Raw genomic sequence first — 20,857 nt, 5'->3', positions numbered from 1 at the left:
CACAGGTTCCACACACAACAAGAAGTGGTACTTTGGTTAAAAATAGATTTGTCCACGGCAGCAGAGGGAACAAGCAGAATATCTTTATAACTAGCCTGTACAAATCCAGCAGGTTTCACTTCCCTACCTCAGATGAAAGACATGAGGATCTTTGCTTCCTCATCCCAGGGCCATTCTCAGTAAGCATATAATAAAGTGGGCCCGGCATTGTTTTTTTGTTTTGTTTTTTTCTTCTTTGCTCAATCGGGCATTTCAATCTCTAATGACCAGGCTATGGACGACAGTGCACGTGTCTGCATGCTTGTGACAGATTAACTTGTATACCAACACTTTCAAGAGAACTGCTGACAGCAGCAAACTTTCTTACACTGGTCAGCAACAGCTTGTGTTGCTACAAATCTCTCTACTCTCGTTTTCCAGTTATACACAGAGGGACACATGATATTTAATTGCTTTTCCCTCCAACTGCTGAAGCTTCCAAAGGAAAACCTATGTTCAAAAAGTGCCAGTTTATAGCCTACACCTAAACCTGAGGTTCATTTCAAGTTTTGTTTTTATTTAGATAGATACATGTTTATTTTGACAGACACAGGTAAGCCCCATTGCAAGCTTAAGCATACACAGCGAGGCAAATGGATTGTTTAATAATACCAGTGTTGACGGCACCAATGACTTGTCCAGTCTTGTCTAGAGCATGTGAAAGTAATTCAGAAGTTAGAATACAGAAATTGAAAGTATATTTAAAAGATGCACTGTGCAACTTGTTCGGATTGAGACTGAAATATAATGCCTTAAATCGTGTCTGTTTAATACATTCTTCCTAAGTAGACTCTATAGGGAGTAGCTGGTTTACACTCCCTTTGAAATATGTCTGATGTTCCTGTAACTTGCAGCAGTTGTGGGTTATTGGTGTCGTGGTAATGCAATAATGCCTCCCAACCTGATTCCGTTGGCAACAGTGACAGCAGAACTAGAACCAGTGTTTTAGACAATCGAAGGAGCAAAACCTGTTCTGCAGAGTGTACATCACCAAAACCATCCCTGTTCATTGTACCAGAACTAGAAACTTCATCTTGCTCTAGGTTTCAGTATCAGTACAACAGAGTTTGCATATCTGCCTTCCCTGTAAAAGAAATAAATCTTGCAGTGTCCAACGATCATGCCTAATTATGCACTATAATCCCATTGATCCTGTAATACCCAAGTATATTTATGTATGCCCAATTCTTTTTGTATTCATGTAGACACTGTCTTTAAAAGCTTAAGTTTCTGATTGCTTACAGGATGCTATCCAGTACAGGAGGAAAAGAATTACTGTACATGCCAGTGAACATTGACAATCCTCAATGAGCTACAAGGGGCCTGTGGTTCCTGCTGGCAGTGTAAAAACTACAATACGAATAAATCAAATCCATCTCCATTCTCAGGTAGGCAGCAATTAGAGCTGGTGACATAGTGTGAGTATCCAATTCTTTAAGCGATTCCTGGATGACAGATTGCTGGTATTATACTTGACAGTAATGGGGGGGGGGGGGGGGGGGGGGTACTTTTTCACTTTGGAAAGGGGCTTTCAGGAGTGGAAGTTCAAGTGTACAGCTTTAGTTCAACCGCTTGCTGATAATATCTCCCTCGCATTTCTGCTTTTCGATATAGTACGGCTTTCTCAACAGACAACCGCAACGGCTTTGTCTACTTTCATATCACGTGACATTTTGCCAAGTCCTTAAATCACACTGATCATTAGTTTACTGAAATACCTGCTTCTCTGTACCTCGTACCATACATTATTTTAGTTGTGTTTTTCAGGGTGTTGTTTACGTTAGTGGTGTTTATTATTATTATTATTATTATTATTATTATTAATATCAATGCAGACCCTGTACACCTCCAACGCAACACCAGGCTACCCTAGTACACTTCCCCACTGTTTGTGTACGTGCAAGAGATCAACACAGAGCAGCGCTTTAAATAATTAAAGGAAAAGCAAAACTACTTGTAAGGAAATGTTCGATCTTAAAACAAACAAAAAAATAAATAAATAACATCACAACTAGATGCAATAACCGACATATAGATCAATTTACCTAACAGTGGCATGCAAACAAACACATATTTTGCTATCTTGTTGTATCACTTACCACTCATCATTCCAGTCCAGTTTATTAATGGCGTTAACTAAAACGATAACAACAAACATGTACAACGGCATACACTTTCAGTTAATCCCAAAACACATCACTCCGTTCTTTATGAAGCTCCGCATACTGAGAAGTTAAACACAAAGCGTGTCCTCTTTTTAAAGGTTACCAATCCCAAGCCCTGCAGCTTTCACGCATACAGCAGCTAGGTAGATAGTTGCAGTGGACACTCTGCCTTCGGATTAAAGTATCTGTCCAGTGGATGCAGGGTACATGGCCCCTGGTGGCTCCCAGGCCTGTCCCGTGATGCAGAAATAGTGTAGCGTACTCAAAAAGCTAGGTGGGCGTCAGAGGGTCGTAATGTCTCGGGGGTATGGGGTCGTCTGTGCCGGGGTGCAGGGAGATGAAAGGGGAGGGATAGAATCAGCGCTTTGGATAGGAAATCGGCAATCTGTTCCTGCTCGGGAACCAGCACAGGCGCTGCGGGTCACGTGACACATAATACCCTCACATGACAGAACCCTGTCACGTGGAGAGGGAGAAATAAGACGAAGAGAGAACTGAGATGGGTTGCTTGTCAGGAAAGCGAAGCGCAAGTGTAAAATAATTTCTCTAGCACAAATTCGTGAGCAGCGATTAATTATTACTTTGTTTATTTGTTTGCAACAGGAAACATGCTATCTTACTGTAGTTTCCAATTCTGACTTCTTTAGATCAAAATGCAACAGTGACAGCATTGTGACCCATGTGACCTAGTACAGGGTGTAGGAATTTTACAATTTCGTGTTCTGTAACAGTCTAATCTAGTGCAAATTTTGCACTACTGGGCCATATTAACAAAGCTTTAGCACTGTTTTAAGGATTGTTTTGTTAAGGACTTTTTAAAAACTCATTCATATGCACTTTTTTAAAAACTGTTTCGGTGAAAATTAGACGGATTTTCTGAGTTTTCAAAGAACGGTTCAACCCTAAGAGAAAACAGCCTATGAAACAGTACTTAAAACATTTCTTGAGGCAGTCGATTTTGTGAAGAGGATCCATTATTTCCAAAGTAAAACAATATACTACAGTAGCAACAATGGCAATTTTTATTTTATTTTAAGCACAACAAGTTTCTGAGTTTATAAGTACAAATAACAGTAACAAAATGTGTTGTTTTCCCCTGATGCTTACACAAAGACTGGATTACTGTATAAGAAATACATTGTATAGAGGTTCCGGTAATAAAAAAGCAAGCAAAGGTGAAATTAAAATAAAACTGTTCATTTTAAACACATAACCGTGGTCCACATGTCATTCCTCGCATTCTTAGTTTATTGTTAGTAGTTTTATTTTCTCTCACTAAAATTGATGCAAACAGCCCTTTGTCGTGATTGTCTTACAGTCCATAGTTTCACGTTACCCACTCAGGCTGTAAAGATGGACCCCCACACACCCAGCACTGTGCCCCCAGTGCTGTCTAGGGCGCAGCTGCAGAATTGGGCTGTTTTCGTGGTCACCAGGATAGTGGCTCCTTCTTCTGTGGCTGGGACCGGCAAGCAAGACGGGTACGGGGCAGTGATGTCACCATCGTGGGGGTTTGCTTCATTACGTGTTACAATGACCTCACCGAGGGCTGGAGCTTCCACTGCCCCAAACTTCCTCGCGGGGGGTCCTGTCTCCATGGTGACCCTGAAAAGGCTGTCCCCCTCACTTCCGACAGCAGCCCTCTTTTGCTTGTCAGCTTCTGCAATGAGAGCAATAACATGGGTAGACTATCTATTTGAAGGTATTCACGCGATACAAATCAGAGACCCTGCAAACGTCCACAACACATACGATTAATTGTTAAAATGGTATCAATACCCCATCTGGGATATAAATGATGATTGTTCAGTTCTGCATTTAGTATTACAACAAAATGAATCCATGTAAAATCCATATTCTGAGTCTGATTACCATACTGAAATATTTAGTGGCATTCCCAGCATTTAAAGTCACTGATTTGTGTTACCTGTGTTTTTGTAAAAGTCTTGCCTGGATTTGTTTTTCTGGAACACCCGAAGAAGGAGGGTGACGGAGAAAACCATGGCAACTAAAAACACAGCAACCCAGATCATGATCCACACACCCTGGCCAAGCTCGTTAACCGCGGTCTCCAATTCAGATTTATCTGGATCTGCTGTGAAAATACAGGGGGGGTGGGGAGGAATGCATTACAACTGTCAGCTGCAGTTCAACACCACCGTTTCCTAAATCATCTTTACACAGTAAGACGTACACATACTCACGCGTATTTCCTTTTACATTTAGAGGAAACAAATTGATATGTGGGAAAACATGTACCTGTACCACAAAAGCACATGTTGGTTCTGTCTTTTTTCACGTATTTTTACAGATTTCAGATTTCTTTTTTACATTTTAAAGACATTTTACAGAAAAAGCAGACCAAACAGTAATATATATATATATATATATATATATATATATATATATATATATATATATATATATATATATATATATATATATATATATATATTACTGTTACATTTCTTTTAAAGTACATTTTCAAATTGTCACAGCATTACCAGCAATACAATGCTTTAGGAAGAACAAACACTGCACAGTGCTGGTGAAATTGTAGCACATTGCTTTGGATATGTAAAATGTTTTTTAGATTCAACTCACGTTTGCTGCAGTATGCGCGGCAGGCAGGAGGGGGCGCTTTGGAACAGCGCAGAAAACAGCGTTTGCAGGTTTGGAGCAAAAAATCAAAGTATTCATTCGGGGAGCAGTTGTTGGCCATTAAAAAAAAAACAAATGTAAAAAGCAAACCAAGAAAAAAAAACTATTTAAGAAAACACTTGAAATGCAACTGCCACAATGTGTGCCTCTTGCAGACTTTGTAGTGCAGGAGACAGAGTTACCCTTTTTATGAAGTGGCTAAGACTTCCTGCCATGTAAATATTGTGCGCATCAGGGAACCCCCCTCTTAGTCCCTACAGAATTACCATTTTATATGAAGGCTGTGAATCAGAATGTACCACCTACCCACAGAGGGGGGGAATTAACCAGGGCAACCCCACTTCCTTCTTTCTTTAAAATGTTCTTCCAGAAATATTGAGATGAGGTAATCTTAAAACATCAACTGTATACAACACATTTTAAACCCTTGACAGTATTTATATACTTTACAGTGTATTTTGGTAACACTGTTTTGTGAGTATTGTCAAACAATTAAAACAAAACATATTTTAAACACATCTCAGTGTTTGCCAAATATTTATGTTTAAGTTTTACAGTGTAAAATAATAGAAAGACTGCGATATTAATAAGTATCTGCACCCTATTTGTATGCGCTATTTAAAAAAAAGGTGAAAATAGGTTGACCACAAGATGGCGCTAGTTGTACATGAAATGTACACCGTATGCTGCACTGCTATTTTGAAAACATGTTACAATAGAAATAAATGTTCATGACGGGAGAGAGAACAGAATGTATATTGACTTTTGTTTTAATATAGAATGTAGACATAGCGTAACAATATATAGCGGGTGCAAAATCCTCATAATACGGCCGTAAATCATGTTTAGCAGCTTATTTCAGATACAATCAGCTCTATGCATGCATGAGCTACAGAATCTGCCCCCCCATACATCTACCCCTTTATGTGCACATATTTACTCTATATCTGTTATTATGTTTTTCTTTTTGCACACAGAGAATAGCATCTACAATGTTGTATGTATTTATTTATTTTCAAACAAAGAGTTAACAATGGTTTCACATTTGTATCTATATGACTATGATGATACTTAAGGAAAGCAGAACTTGGATCATTTTTTTGTGTTTGGTATTAACGGTCACATTCGCAAAGGTTAAGACTATTTCTGTAACCTGATATAAACCATGTTAGACCTGGCCACTTTTTAAAAAATATATTATTATTATTATTATTATTATTATTATTATTATTATTATTATTATTATTATTATTATTATTAATGTGCTTTTCGTGTAAGTCCACCTTTAGACTCACTGGCTAGTTAGCATGGTGCTATTGCTATAAAGTCCTTACAACTTTTAGGATACTTTAAAACTGGTGTACTACCTTAAAGAAACGATAACAGAACCATAGCTGATCCCTCTTAGGCAACACAGTGAATTTGGAACACATTTGAAACAGTAGGCTATATTTTTGCCTACAGTAATGCTAGGACCTTGTGTGTATTTAATTGAAACTGGCCTTGTTCAAACTAGGTCTTAAAGGCCTGGTTGAACATCCCAAGGAAGTACATAATTAGGGAGCTACTTACCTGGTTGGAACAAGGTTCTGGACTGGAATAGGGTTAGGGGCAAGTGAGTCCATTCAAGTATGACCGTGTTGCTGTGTTTCTTTTTACTTTTTTTTAACAGTATGCTTATCCACTTAGGATATTTATTATCAGTCAGTTTTCGGGTTTCTTTTCCAAGATTGGCTGAATTACTTGATAAATGCCTATTGTTTGTATTTATATACAGAGCTTTATATTTGTAATCATAATTAAATTAAATGTACCAGTGAGCATGACTACAAATCCGTGGATACAAAAGTATTTAAGGTGCTATTCAATGATTTTAAAATAAAATAAAATAAATCTTTATAGAGAACACTAAGTGCTGTTTTACAATAACCTTACAAGTATTTTTTATTATTATTATTTTTGGTACCACTGCACCTCCACGGTTTATTTTCATGAAGTATGCTCGCTATATAATGGTTAAAAGAGCGACTACATTATAACGGTGAAAATACAGCGGATGCACAACATTCCAGGGGTTACAAGTCTACTCCTAGCTAAAACTGCATTTCCCAGAATTATCTCGTACGAGGCCTGTCGTAAATGAAGCGTAATTATTACAGTGTTCCCAGGGATTTGTAGTTTTTATGTAAATAGTTTCCATAATATCAGTGTTTACTCACCAGCCTAAACACTACAACTCCCATGACGCAACGGGAAGATGTTGCTCCCCTCTGGTTGGGTAGAGTCATCAGCACACACGAGGGCTCGCGTTGAGTCGGATCTCTCTCTCTCTCTCTCTTTTTCCGGTGTCGCCGTGAGAAACCGGCTGTATATTCTGAAGAGAAAAAAAAGATTTACAGATAAAGAGAGAAAACTTCAAAAAAGACTTTAAGAGGGGAATAACCCAACGCATTTGAGGTATAAAAATACCTAGTAGTTTGAAGGAACAGTCCGGTAAAATAAAGACTTAAATCCACGATGGACCCGAGAGACACTGCCCCGGATTCGTGGGAACAGGAGGATGATGTGGAGGCCCAGACCGACGCGCAACTTCAGGCCGCCTTCAACCGGCTCAACGTGAACGCCAAGCCGTTCGTCCCCAACGTCCACGCCGCCGAGTTCGTGCCGACCTTCTTAGTGAATGAGGTCTCTGAAAACACAGACAGCGGTGGTAAGTTAGCAAGCCTTACCCAGTTACACAATAAAATAGCAGACGCAGAATAATATGCATTTCTGAGAACCACCACACACGTTTTTAAAACAACCTAGTTTATTGCAAACTATCAGTCATAACGGGCGGCAATGAATCATAGAAACAGTCATCATTATCAGTAAAGAACCACCCCTGTTCGTACATACATACCTGAGTGTTTTACTTAGATAATATGTTTTTTTGTTATTCGTGTGTTTTAATTACAACTAACCATAGCCTCTTTGGAGAACCCGTAGTTTTATTGGATACAACACGAGTATATATTTGAAAGGTGTATGACAAGACTCCAGTATTGGTACCTGGGCCTAGGTTGCAAAAATAAACAGGTCAATAAATATTGTATGTTAACTTAACCCCTTAAGGTACACAAGGAATTGAGCTGTTGTTCATTTGAGGGACTCGGGTATCACGAGTAAACTGACAGTTTGGATGACCGGTCAGTACATTTTTAACCTGTTTCGTGCACCTCATTGCAAAAAAAAAAAAAAAAGTTATCATTTTTATTTGTCGGACACATGTCCCGTGTACCTTAAAGGGTTAAATAGCATACTTTATGAAATGTGTCTGTCCTTTGTAGACTCTAATATGTAGATTTATAAGTAAGATCTTGCACGACTCGATACTTTTTTTTTTTTTAAACTATGGCAAATTTAGTCATTGCATGCACTGTCATCCTTCACAACAGTTTACAATATTGTGTGGCCTTTCCCCTATAAACTATACTGCATTTTCATTGGATCTGTGTTAAACAAAAACAAAAAACGTCGGTGAGAGGTTACTCTTTAAAAACAAATTAAAAGCGTTTCTGTCGTGCATCTCATGTTTGTATTTGTATTTAACACATTTTAAAATGAGCCTGCAATAGGTAACGCAAGGTGTCCCTGGAAGTTACATGGACGCTGGCTGAGATGACACAGCTTCTGCTTTGGGTGTATGTACCCCTGCCTGAAAATCACCTGCATTTTTATCTCTGCTGCTTGTCAAGTGCAGAAGCAGCATTTTATACAGTGCCTGCAAGATTACTAAGAAATGTGGAAATAAAATTCCAATTATTATTATTTTTCAAGTTGAATCTCTTGTGCCCTTTGGTCCTGAATTGGAGAAACCACCATCAGTTCTGCCAAACGCACTGCTAGGTGCACTTGAGAAATGTTTTACAGCCAGCAAAAAAACGTTTCATGCTCTTAATTTCTCATACAACATTTAATGAGGGAAACACTATGTGACTCAGTGTATTTGACCTATAGATATAACCTGTGATGGAGATACAGTGGCACCCTCAAATGGCTATTCATGATTCATGCTTTTTTGTGTCTAGAGAAATGGCCATTCAATTGTGATGTAACTTGCCATTCATTATCACAAGTTCTTACAGTCCAGGTCAACACCTCAGCTTGTGATTGGTTTGGGTAAAGAGAGGGGTATATGTTAGGAACCAGTCCCTTCAATGTCATGAAATTGCAGGCAAATGTACACCTGTCCTGTTTGTTCTTACCTTAATATCTAGTATGGCTCATCAAGTTCTGTTTTTATTTTGATGAAACTTAATGGCACACACATTCCTTAATTCATGAAATTCACTGAATTTCTCTTGTGGATAGTCATGCTAAAAAGGGCTTTATCTTGAATGCATGAATTTGATAAAATTTTGACATGTAGATAAAACAAGAGAAGAAATCAAATGTCATTTGGCTTGTTTTTAAATGTGGGGTATATATAACATTGATTTTTACTAAAGAACAATTGGCATGTTCTATTTGAATAACCTAATGGTACCCCTTGAGTGAAAATGGTCATGTGTAACTGGGAGGAGCACAGACATTCAGAATCGGACAAGGAAGTGAAATTGAAGATAAAGGATTTGTACAGGGAAGCTGGTTTGGTGTCTGCACACTTGCTTCAGGCCATTAGTCTGGTGCAGAAGTTTGGATTTTTTTTTTTAAATTAGTTTAAACATGTGCGTTTCAAATTTAAGTTTTAGTCCTGGAATATATACTGCTTATCTGCCAAAACATCATTGAAATAAATGTTCACAAGTAGTCTTGGTTTGTTTACATTCCTGCCTATGTGCATCCCCATTACCAGGAGAGCCTAGAGATGCGTTTGCATTATCTTTATCAAAGGGGAAAGAGCCACAGCTGTTTTCTGTTTTGCATTAGTAAACAAAAAAGAAATGTAATCAATTCATCACACAAGACAAGTGTCCTAGTCTGTCATTAATGGCCAATATCAGAAAAAAGTGTTAAATAAATCAGAGTTGTTTTTGCTTTGTCTTTCAGATGCACCTGCTGCTGAGTCCCCATCTCTAGAAGAGCCAGTATCCTGTGGAGGTGAGTCCAAAATGACACCTCCATGTGTAGACAGTTGAAATTACAGTGTAGTCTGTGCAGACAATGTAGTGGGGAGGAGGACGTCTGTCGACTTGGGATTTATCTTGTTTCAGTGGGTGGGCTTCCAGTTAGTATCCCCCACCCCTTCATCTTATCTGACCATTTACACTCGTAAGCCAAAGATGGTGGAGCATGTTTAAGTACTGGGAATCAATCATTGTAAATGGAAAGATTAGAAATAGTTACCCAAACATTTTCCCCTAAAACTACAAAAAGGAAGAAGTTTATTCATGTATGTTAGCAGATTGCTTTCTCTAAATACTGTTGGTTACTGTAAACACGAGTGTTCTCTCTTCCTATAGGTTCTGATGGAGTCACCAGCATGGAAGTTTCAGACACTGCTGGTATGTATCTATAGCTTGTGTGCTTACTGAGTTGTTAATGTTGCATTGTAGCCAGCGCTTCTATAAATGTGGAGGGTTTTGGGTGGTATTAACTTTAAATCAAATGGGTAAGTTATTTTTTAGGTACACATTATTGAGGTAAGAGGTTGTGGTAGGAGGGTAAAATTATGAATACTGCTGTTTATAACTAGAAAGTGGAGCCTGGTGGTTAAATTGGGAGACTCCCCCCCCCCCCCCCCCCCCCCCCTCCACTGTCTATGGAACATTGACAAAGAGATGAGCTTGCCAGTCATTGGACTTGCATTCAAGTACTTGAATTTTGTAGTGATCCAGTACTCTGATGTTTAATTGTCACCCCAACAAACAGGAAATTAAATCTGCCTTTACATGGCTAAGGAAGTCGTTTCCTGAAATACATTTTGCAATTCATTACAGTAAATATTTCTCTAAATGCCTTGGTTGTTTAGATGTGCACATGGCCACTGTTTAGAAAAGCTGTTTGTAAATTGCAGCCACTTAGCAAATAGAGAGAGTTTTGTCCATGATCAGTGAAGTGCCTAATTAATCTGACAAAAGATAAAACAGAGTAATTGTTTGCTGGATTTGTGCTTCTCGTTAGTGGACAAATGGTTATGGAAAATGTCTGCTAATACTGGTCAAGATGGATGTTGTACATACAATCAAGGGCACATTGTATAATTCTAAAGTTAATGCAGATTTAGTTTGGAGGTATTATTTAGTTGCTTAATTTCTTTATCTCTTGCCAACAGCACCAGTGGAGAATGGAGAGGCAGAAATGACAGCAGAAGAATCGTGGGAACAGAAAGATGAGCCAAACGAAGCAGAGCCAGGAGGCGGTCCTTCGGGGGATGGAGGACCAGCTGACGAAAGTGCGCAGGAAATGATGGAGGACGAAGAGGAATTACCAACACCTAAAGTGGTCGTCGTACCTCCGGACGCCCCTAAAAAAGAGCATGTGAATGTGGTGTTTATCGGGCATGTGGGTAAGTCAAAGGAAATTACGAGCAGCAGGCTTATCACATCCAGCTTGCGTTGTTGTTTTACTGGATGTGTTCTATAATGCTTGTGAAAACAAAATGGACTACTTAAATCTTATTAAAACTGTTAGACCAGGGTTTTTAATCTCAGTTAATCTAGTGCAAGTGTCTGATTCTCTAGGCTGTGATTAAACAGTCACTCTCTTGTGTTCCTCAATAAGTCTGGTCTCTAAATTGTCTTAACATCCTACTACTACTGGCATTTTAAACCAAAAGCTCTATTTGATGGTTAAAACCAGCAGGTTTAAGAAGCAGCTCATGTGTTTTAAGTGTGGGTGTTGCATAGCTATTGTATTTATTTATTTATTTTTGCAATGCTTCAGTGTTCTTCGTAATGGTTGGCTATTTTGGCATGTGGGTACAAATGATCCTCTCTTGTTTTATGTTGCATCTTTATATGTAAACACAGGAAGTACACCTTGGAGTCAATGTTTTCCTGAAACTTGATTTTTTTTATATATATATTTTTTAGATGCTGGTAAATCAACGATTGGAGGACAGATTATGTAAGTACTTTTAAAAAAAAATAAATTTGTAAGTAATCTTTTGTGATTTGACTTTCCGATATCAGTGCAATAACTGAAGAGTCGAGACATTCTCTTAATGAGTGTTCTTTCTTTTTCCAGGTACCTTACAGGGATGGTAGACAAAAGGACCCTGGAGAAATATGAAAGAGAAGCAAAAGAAAAGAACAGAGAAACTTGGTCAGTTGAGAAACTTTTTTTAGGATTTCTCTACAAAAATCCTTACTGACTTAAAATGACGAAACTCATTTGAATAGTGTCTCTTGTGTATGTATTGACTCAGTTAATTTCAAATTGATATGTATTTAACATCAGTATTAAGTCATTCTTGTTTTATCTCCAAATCCAATGAATGCCCTGGAGACACTGATAAAAGCTGTCCATCCCCTAAGGTTAAATAACCTTAAGACACCACAGCCATACTTCAGTGCTACCATGTGACAGCGTGCATGGTACAAATGTGTGACACTGCTCTTTGCCTTGCCTCTTTGCAGGTACCTGTCCTGGGCATTGGATACAAACCAGGAAGAGAGAGACAAGGGGAAGACGGTGGAGGTGGGACGCGCCTACTTTGAAACGGAAAAGAAGCATTTTACCATTCTGGATGCTCCAGGCCACAAAAGTTTTGTCCCAAACATGATTGGTGGCGCATCACAGGCTGACCTGGCTGTTTTGGTGAGTACTAGTTCACGAAAATCTTGTATACCCCATGTTAAGTTCTGTGTACTGTATTTATGTATTGGCTGGTTCTTGGTTACTAGTAGCGACTTCTCTGTATGCAATCTGCTGGCTTTGAGTTCTCTGTGAATTTACCTCTCCTATGTGTATTAATGCTTTTTAACCCCTTATGCCAATAGTGCCTCCTCATAGCGGCCAGAATATTTCAGGCTTTAGCTATTCACAAGCTGTTTCTCAAAGCAGAACAAAAACAAGTAACATGTGTAGTTTTTTTTTTTTTTTTTTTTTAAATCATATTATAAAGCATTCAGTGTTTAATTTGGAGGCGAGTTCAGTTTCAGTTTAGTTAATATCTGTTTACTATTACTAGCATCCCAGTAGTATTTATGAGCTCTTCATCTGAGCACGAATAAATCTTTCTTAACCAGGGTTCGTACAGGGATTGGAAAACCTTAAAACCGCACTTGGTAATATTCAAGGATTTGAAAAGCCTTAAATTTGATTGGTCTGGAAAAGCCTTGAAAATCGTGGAACCGTTGTTCCACAGTGTTTTAGTTGCATCTTGCTATGAAAAGTATTTTCTGTATCTGTATTTGAAGGAGACGTGCATGCAGTGTCTCTCCGTGGATTCAGTTAGATTTCCTTTTCTTTTTGCATGTGAACATGTTGCATCACAGAACTGCTAGAAGTATGGTAGTGTTTGTTTGTTTAAATGCTTTCTCTTGCATTGGATTAATAAATCAATTTAAACATGCTTTATAATACAATTATCTGTTTGTACAGTTTAGTATTTTAATAGATTTGTTTTACTGAATGCATTGTTTTAATAACCTATTTTAACCTTTATGCTTTTGTACCGTCTCTAATACTATAGCTAGCTAAGTTTGACTGAGTTAGCTTATAGTATATGTGTTCGCATTTGCGCATGCATTGGGTATTTAGTTTGAGGGCTATTTTAACACAGAAACACCGTAAGTAAAAGTATTTACAGTGTCTTTGTATAGCACTGTTCAGCTCTTATGCAGAATATAACATTACGTACCAGTATAATTTCCCTCCTGAGCTGGTATTAGTATATTAAAATATTAGCTACTTTACCTTATCAGACCTTGTAGGGACCGATTTTCATAAATTAATTGGATACTTGGAAATGTCATTTCTTTAAGTTTATTTCTGTCTTTTTTAATTTCCGTATGCTCAGGATCCCATCTACCTTTTCCACAGTCTCTGCATTTGAGTCATTTTGAGTGATTTTGTATTTGTCTACATTATGCATCAGATGCACAGAAATGTATTGTGATTGGAATACTACACTTGTGTCAATTTCTCAAGCTTACCTGTGTAGAAACGCAAGCCTCTTTACCGTGGTACCCGGTTGAATATATAAATTCCTCTGTACTACCAGCCATATTTAAGTGTTAAACACACAAAATGGCAATGTCCGGGTGAACTTATGTGTAACATTTACATACAGAAGCTTATTGTAAAATACTACGACATCTCGAATTAATGTACATTTTGCTCTGCAGTATGACGTTTTTGGTGTTTTGTAAGCTATCGTACTTTAAGGCATTGCTTTCTCATCAACGGCCAGGACGGAATTGCTTTTTTTGGTTGAGGGGAGTTGGTAGCCTATGGTGGAAAAAGTGGCAATCTAAACAGTAAATATTAATGAATAATGCGAAAAGAAATTGCAAATGATATTGGAGAGCAAAGAAGCCAGCAAGCAAAAGAACGTTTTATTTAATGGTGGAGAATATTTAATATACAAGAGTTGTATTGGGCGTGATAAAAAAAAATGCACTGAAGATGACAAACAAAAGTTCAGTTTTACGGTTGACACAATGTACTTAAACCTTTTTGAGTTAGTTCTTAAGTTCTTACCTTTTGGATTGCATTGGTTTGGATGGAATGTTTTAATTGGCTTAACCAGAATGCGCATACTTCTAATTTGGCAAGTACTGTATTTTGTGTCCATTTATGTGCTATACACAATTTCTTTATGTATTTTTCGATTAGTATGGTGGGCCTGAAAAAAGGCCTGGAAATGTACGTTTGCATAAGTGTACAAACCCTGCTTTAACCAAATTTATTGTATTGTTTTCCCATGCAGGTAATCTCTGCCAGGAAAGGAGAGTTCGAGACAGGTTTTGAAAAGGGTGGCCAGACGCGAGAGCATGCTATGTTGGCAAAGACAGCAGGAGTAAAACATCTGATAGTCCTTGTCAACAAAATGGATGACCCCACAGTGAACTGGAGCCTGGAGAGGTGGGAACATGTCCAGTTCAACCAGATGTATAGATGTAAAAATATAACGCCTGTCTAACCTGAGGTCTTGTGTGTAATCATGAGTTACCAGCAGCAGTTCTCTTCTCCTGCAGGTATGAAGAATGTAAAGAGAAACTAGTGCCATTTTTGAAGAAGGTTGGCTTTAACCCTAAAAAAGACATTCATTTCATGCCCTGCTCTGGCCTGACAGGGGCCAACCTGAAGGATCCTGCAGATTTCTGCACCTGGTATTCGTAAGTAGTGTGTTATTTTTCTTATTTCAGATTCCTTTTATTGGATAAGCTAAAAATGTCATTTCAATTGGAGGTTGCTTTTGCAGTGTCAAGTAACATGCAAAACATTAGTTTTGTTTATTTATTTAATGAATGCGTGTTAATTTCCCAGAGTTTACCTTATTTAACCTTGCAAATCTCAGTTAAGCAGATCAAAAAGACCTTGGATCTGCTTCTGACTTTAAGAAAAGCCTACTCTGTGCTAATACTCAATTTTTCTTGATTCTTTGCAGAGGGTTACCATTCATTCCACATCTGGACAATCTGCCAAACTTAAACAGATCAAGCGATGGACCTGTCAGACTACCAATAGTAGACAAATACAAGGTAAGCTTAGGAGTTGTCTAGGTTACTTTATTGTGTAAGCCTGCTAGTGCCACACCCTTCCAAAAAAAGTATATGTTCTTCATTGCAGCTATATGACTAATGGAAATATTGTTGGTATCTGCTTCCATTCTATAGGTATGTCAATTGTTGCTGGGTACAGTTAAGTGATCGGTCACCAATGTGACTCTCCTGGTAGAAGCGCAGCAGCAGGTTCGCGTCCTGGCTGAGCGAAGTAGGGCGGTCTTCGCTGGTGGCTCCGTAGGGAGCATCGCATTGGCTCTGTCTCTGTCAGAGACTGTTTCTCCTCATCGCACTACAGTGAACCCTGTTGGGTAGGCGCCCAGTGAGCTCAAGGGCAGACACCTGCAGGGCTGGCTTTTGTTGTCCTCCAGAGGTTGGTAGCTCGCTGACATCCGCCCTCGAGTTCCTGGGCCATGTGGGGAAAGCGATTGGGCATTCCAAATTGGGAGAAAATTGGGGGGAGGATATAATTGGACACACACAAAAGAAAATAATAAGTGTTTTAAATGATACGACAAAAATCTGTCGTGCATAAGCCCTGTTTCAGACAATAAAATAATGTGCAATGAATGGATTTTAGTTTTGTAACATAACATATCTTAGTAACTTGACACATTTAAATTCTCAAGTAATTGGCAAGGACACGTTTTGTTCTCCACTGCGTCATTGTATATCTTTGTTCCTCAGGCATGTCTGCTCATTGGCCTGTGTCTGTAAGTGTGCTTGAATACAGGCAGTGTTAACCTGGCTCGAACCAGTTGGAAGATAATTATGCTTCCTGGCATTCAGTTCTCTTGTGTGGGTGTGTGTCTGGCATGAGTGTAGAGTTCCAGACCTGATTTTGGAAATTCCTCCCTTATCTTCTGGCCTGCATTATTTGAACATGGTGATGGTATGGGTGTGCTAGATTTGGGATTGATGTAGTAGTTTTATTCCTTTTAATGAGATAAACGTCAAGTTAATTGGTTAGACCTTTATGGAAGCTTGAAGTAATTATTTTGACACAATGGGGTTTGTGTATTTTTGTTTGTTTTTTAGAAACCGGTTTAATCTACGAGGGGACAGTAGTAACAAAGTATAATCAGATAGGTGATTTTCTATAGTATCAGTCTGTCCCGTCCCATTAAGGATGATGCAGAAAATCACCTTTTTGCTACACTTTGTTAATACTGACCGCTTGCATGACCTAAAAGCATGGTACCAGTGTTTCAGCTCTGTATTTGTAGAATCTTATTCATATAAAGCTAAAAAGTCACTTAATAACAAGTTAAGGTATTTAAAATATTGGAATGTTTGGGGTTAAATGCTTATGTTAAATGCATTTGGTAATTTTAAATAAAACTGCTTTTTGTTATGCAGATTTCAAATTGTCATTGGTATCTTTTTTGCTTAGTTTATTGAGCTTGACAACCTTTGCGTTGCATGCCATTCCTAATCATTATAATTTCAGGGCTGCCATCTCTCCATGTAGACTATGAAATTTACCTAATTTGATTTCCTTAACAGGATATGGGCACTGTGGTCCTGGGCAAGCTAGAGTCTGGGTCCATTAGTAAAGCACAACAGCTTGTCATGATGCCAAACAAGGTAAGTTCTTCTGGACGGATTACTAAGATTTTATTTATGATTTTTTTATTTTATTTTTTTTATTTTAATTGCAAGAGTGAAGATCTGTTGATACAGTATGGCCATTACAAAAGGAGTCAAATTGCAGGGCATCCTTGGACAAAAACAAATGGTTGTACAATTTTACCAGTGCTTTGACAAGTCTGAGTCTTGTCAATGTCCTCTTTTTAGTCGTACTAAATAATTTTTAATTAATTTTTTGTTGGGAGGCAGGGAATGTTACTTCAAGACAAGATACAATCTGAACATCCAAGTCTGCTAGTACTTTCAAAGTACAATTGTATTTACAGCACACAGTGGAAGTCCTGAGTTTGCTCTCGGATGATGTAGAGACGGATGATGCCAGCCCAGGGGAAAACCTGAAGCTGAGACTGAAAGGAATTGAAGAGGAGGAGATCCTGCCAGGGTTCATTCTGTGCAACGCGGAGAACCTCTGTCACTCCGGACGCACCTTTGACGCCCAGGTGAGCAGGCAGGACACCAGGAGACATCTGGTTGGGATGAACACTTTCCCACTCAATATTGAGATCTACTTCTTGCATATGCTTCAGAACAAAATTGTCGAGTTAGCTGAGCCCTCGCTGTGTAACTTGATGATTTAATTACAAAAAAAAAACTCTCGCAGTGTTTCCTGGAACTGTCTCTTTCATCTGTCAGCAGAGAGGCCGATGTTGCCAGTGATACGCTCCTGAGGTATACCGCATCGTATCAGACTGTTGGTGGTAATAAAGCTGTCAGTTAATGTTTGTATCCTTCTTACAGATTGTCATCATTGAGCACAAATCCATCATCTGCCCAGGTTACAACGCAGTGCTGCACATCCATACATGCATTGAAGAAGTTCAAATTTCAGTAAGTACGGGCAGCATATTTTATTTTGCCCTTGTCTATGAAATTTATGGATCCTATACTTTTTCTGTTCAGGTACCTAAATTTATAAATATATACTTGTATGTATAAATGTATTTGGGTGGGTGGGGGGAGGGTTTGAATATGCAAAGTAATTATTCATTAATCTCTGTCTAGGCCTTAATCTGCCTGGTAGACAAAAAAACGGGCGAGAAGAGCAAGACGCGACCTCGATTTGTGAAACAAGACCAAGTGTGTATCGCTCGCTTAAAGACTGCAGGAACCATCTGCCTTGAGACCTTCAAAGATTTCCCCCAGATGGGGCGCTTTACCTTGCGGGATGAAGGTGAGAGTTCTTCCAATCTGTACTTTACATGATCACGTTTTTGATATATGTATAACCATTTATCTTGCATACCCTAGTATGAAGATGGGCCAACCTTGGAAATCAACATGCACATTTATTAGTACAATTCCAAAGTTTTTGATAAATTATTTAGCTTAATTTGTAATTTGTTTGTTGTATTTGTTTAATTAGGTAAGACCATCGCCATCGGCAAGGTGTTGAAGCTGGTAGCAGAGAAAGACTAAAGAGGGCGTTGTGGGAGCCCTACCCAGTTAAGTGTGAGGAAAGTGGACTCGGCAACAGCCTGCTTCTCACTGCCGCCTTTTAATCCCGTATCAAAGATTAAGAAATCACAGTTTTAAAAAAACTAAAAATACAAAAATACAAATATTAAAGTCCACATGTGTCGGCTTTCTCATATTGAGAGCTCAGCTATGCCATTGTTAGTTCCCCTTATCCATTTTACTACGAAACAAAAAAAAAAAAAGAGAATTCTTTTTGCTTCCTTTGGAGAGAAAGTGGCAGCAGCTACCTTTTAACAGATGTGAACAGGATTGCTTGGAATAAAATAAAAACAAAAGAATAAATTAAAAAAAACAAAAAAACTATTGAAACCAAAATAATGTTAATATCCTGGTTGTACATGTCTCCCTTTGCTTATATCAAGAGACTGGTTTCTTCACAAAAAATCCGTACAGAGTTGAAAGCGTGTGTTCACATGTTAAGGCAACTACAGTGACAATAAAATATTACATTTAAAAAACAATTTTGTATTGTGACCTGTTTCTTTTATTTTGTATTGTGCTAGTTGCCTTTATTCGGTGGACCCCCCTAGTCATGAAGTCTATTTGCGACAAAGCTGCAGACTGCCCAAACTTCCTAGTCCTGATGTAGGTTGTGATTGTATCTTCAGATGGAAATCCATTGTCTGGGCTTCTTCCGATGAAGTGTTTTTTAACCAAAGTAGAGGGCAAAAACTACGCAAATGAGACCACTCCTATCAAGTGAACTTTTGTCATTGACCATGTTTGTGTGCATATCAATAGGTTTTATTTATGTGAGGGGGGGGAAATGGATGCCTGTCTTTCTCTTCTCATGCATTTGTATTAATAGATTGTCACTGGCAGAATAGTGGTTACCCAAGTAAGAAGTGTAAAAGACCCCCTCCTATTGTAAGTGGGCAGTTTCCCCACCATCCATACAGTGGTAATGCTTCTCCCTCGTGCATGAGGGGTATACTGAAGCCAGCTCAGTGAAAATCCAGAACCTTGCACCATCCTGATAATGTTCAGTTTCCTTGCTGGGAGTTGAAAATACAATGCTGATTGTTTTGTTGAGTTGAGCTAGACACTGAGCCAGCTATCAAACATTGTTTGCTGGGTTTAATGTACATTTTATTGCACATTCTGAGTTTTAAAGTTATTATTTCCAGCCAGGGTTTGAATCTTGATTAAATCTGTATTCCCCCGATACCAAAAGCAGCACCTGGTGGAGTAGTGGTTAGGGCTCTGAACTCTTGACTGGAGGGTCGTGGGTTCAATCCCAGATGGGGGACACTGCTGCTGTACCCTTGAGCAAGGTACTTTACCTAGATTGCTCCAATAAAAACCCAACTGTATAAATGGGTAATTGTATGTAAAAACAATGTGATAGCTTGTAACAATTGTAAGTCGCCCTGGATAAGGGCGTCTGCTAAGAAATTAATAATATCACAAAATAAATGTATACATAATATTAAGGGGGTGGGGATGATGTATAACAACCTGAATAAATACAAACTTCCCTGAGAAGTTGTAAAGTACAGGATGGACCTGAGTAAGATAATCTCAATAGAGGTGGATGATCAGACTGTAAATCGAACATACTCATTTGCAATCTGTATATTAAGCACTGCTCTTGGCTTTATTTTTATTAAAGAAAAATGCCTCCGTTTGTGTCTGTTACTCAAGTCTTTCCATGTAAATAATGTTTTTTTTAAAATGAATATTTTTTGAACATGAGAGGAGATAAAAGCTGTTTTGAGTCAGAAACACGTATTTTTTTTTTACTTTTATTTCGTTCACAATTCTCTCAAAACCAAAAGATACAATCTGCAAACTTCTGGAAGGGATTTGGTATATCAAATCAAAGTCCCGCTAACTCTTAACTTGAATGGCCAAGAAATACATCCCCTTTGATGTGAATCCCTACGTATGCTGTTTACCATGTCTAACGGGTTTCTAAACTGAAAGTGAATTGTGATTCTCTGGTTATTCTTAGTTTTTATGCTCGAGTTACACACCAAACTACAACCTTTCTCACGAAGCCATGTCAGTATTATTAATCTAGGGGGGGGGGGGGAAATTAATGCCAAGGTTTTAAATAAATATATATATATATATATATATATATATATATATATATATATATATAACTGCAGCATTGCATAATAATTTTCCATGACTCCACTTTTTGTGTGTTCAATTTTACCAGCAGGCAGTGCTGTTAACTAACATCTAGTCTGCGCACTTCTTGTT

The 20,857-nt window shown here is 38.3% G+C and overlaps 3 protein-coding genes across 10 annotated transcripts in view; 1 reads left to right on the top strand and 2 right to left on the bottom strand.

The window, feature by feature from the left end:
- The window catches only part of snx29 (sorting nexin 29), a 125,823-nt gene extending 123,176 nt beyond the window's left edge, over window positions 1-2,647 (bottom strand). For all 7 annotated transcript variants that reach the window (XR_004548698.3, XM_058995862.1, XM_058995863.1 and 4 more), the window contains exon 1: window positions 2,139-2,647. Coding sequence is in view for 6 of the 7 variants with exons in the window: in XM_058995862.1 (XP_058851845.1) it covers window positions 2,139-2,148 (10 nt within the window). In the remaining variant the exon portion in view is untranslated. The remainder of the gene's footprint in view (window positions 1-2,138) is intronic.
- A 565-nt stretch (window positions 2,648-3,212) lies between these two features.
- LOC117431007 (tumor necrosis factor receptor superfamily member 17-like) lies at window positions 3,213-5,096 on the bottom strand. Of its 2 annotated transcripts, none has more exons than XM_034051574.3 (3): window positions 4,809-5,096; window positions 4,132-4,299; window positions 3,213-3,864 (listed from the first exon to the last, which is right to left on the bottom strand). In XM_034051574.3, the coding sequence occupies exons 1-3, from the start codon at window positions 4,924-4,926 to the stop codon at window positions 3,545-3,547; spliced, it is 606 nt and encodes a 201-aa protein (XP_033907465.1). In that variant the 5' UTR covers window positions 4,927-5,096; the 3' UTR covers window positions 3,213-3,544. The 2 variants fall into 2 exon arrangements, with proteins under 2 accessions (XP_033907465.1, XP_033907466.1); XM_034051575.3 differs by having other exon boundaries at window positions 4,132-4,296.
- Window positions 5,097-7,159: 2,063 nt separating this feature from the next.
- Window positions 7,160-19,107, top strand: gspt1 (G1 to S phase transition 1). The gene is made up of 15 exons (XM_034051622.3): window positions 7,160-7,575; window positions 9,897-9,947; window positions 10,310-10,351; window positions 11,122-11,355; window positions 11,882-11,915; window positions 12,036-12,113; window positions 12,428-12,608; window positions 14,725-14,879; window positions 14,993-15,133; window positions 15,406-15,499; window positions 17,027-17,107; window positions 17,437-17,610; window positions 17,909-17,998; window positions 18,173-18,341; window positions 18,534-19,107. Exons 1-15 carry the CDS (start codon window positions 7,383-7,385, stop codon window positions 18,584-18,586), a joined length of 1,770 nt encoding a protein of 589 aa, XP_033907513.2. The 5' UTR covers window positions 7,160-7,382; the 3' UTR covers window positions 18,587-19,107.
- The last annotated feature ends 1,750 nt before the right edge of the window (window positions 19,108-20,857 follow it).

This window comes from Acipenser ruthenus, chromosome 22 (assembly GCF_902713425.1).
Source record: "Acipenser ruthenus chromosome 22, fAciRut3.2 maternal haplotype, whole genome shotgun sequence".
Taxonomy (NCBI): domain Eukaryota; kingdom Metazoa; phylum Chordata; class Actinopteri; order Acipenseriformes; family Acipenseridae; genus Acipenser; species Acipenser ruthenus.
This window is presented reverse-complemented; position numbering and strand designations above follow the sequence as displayed.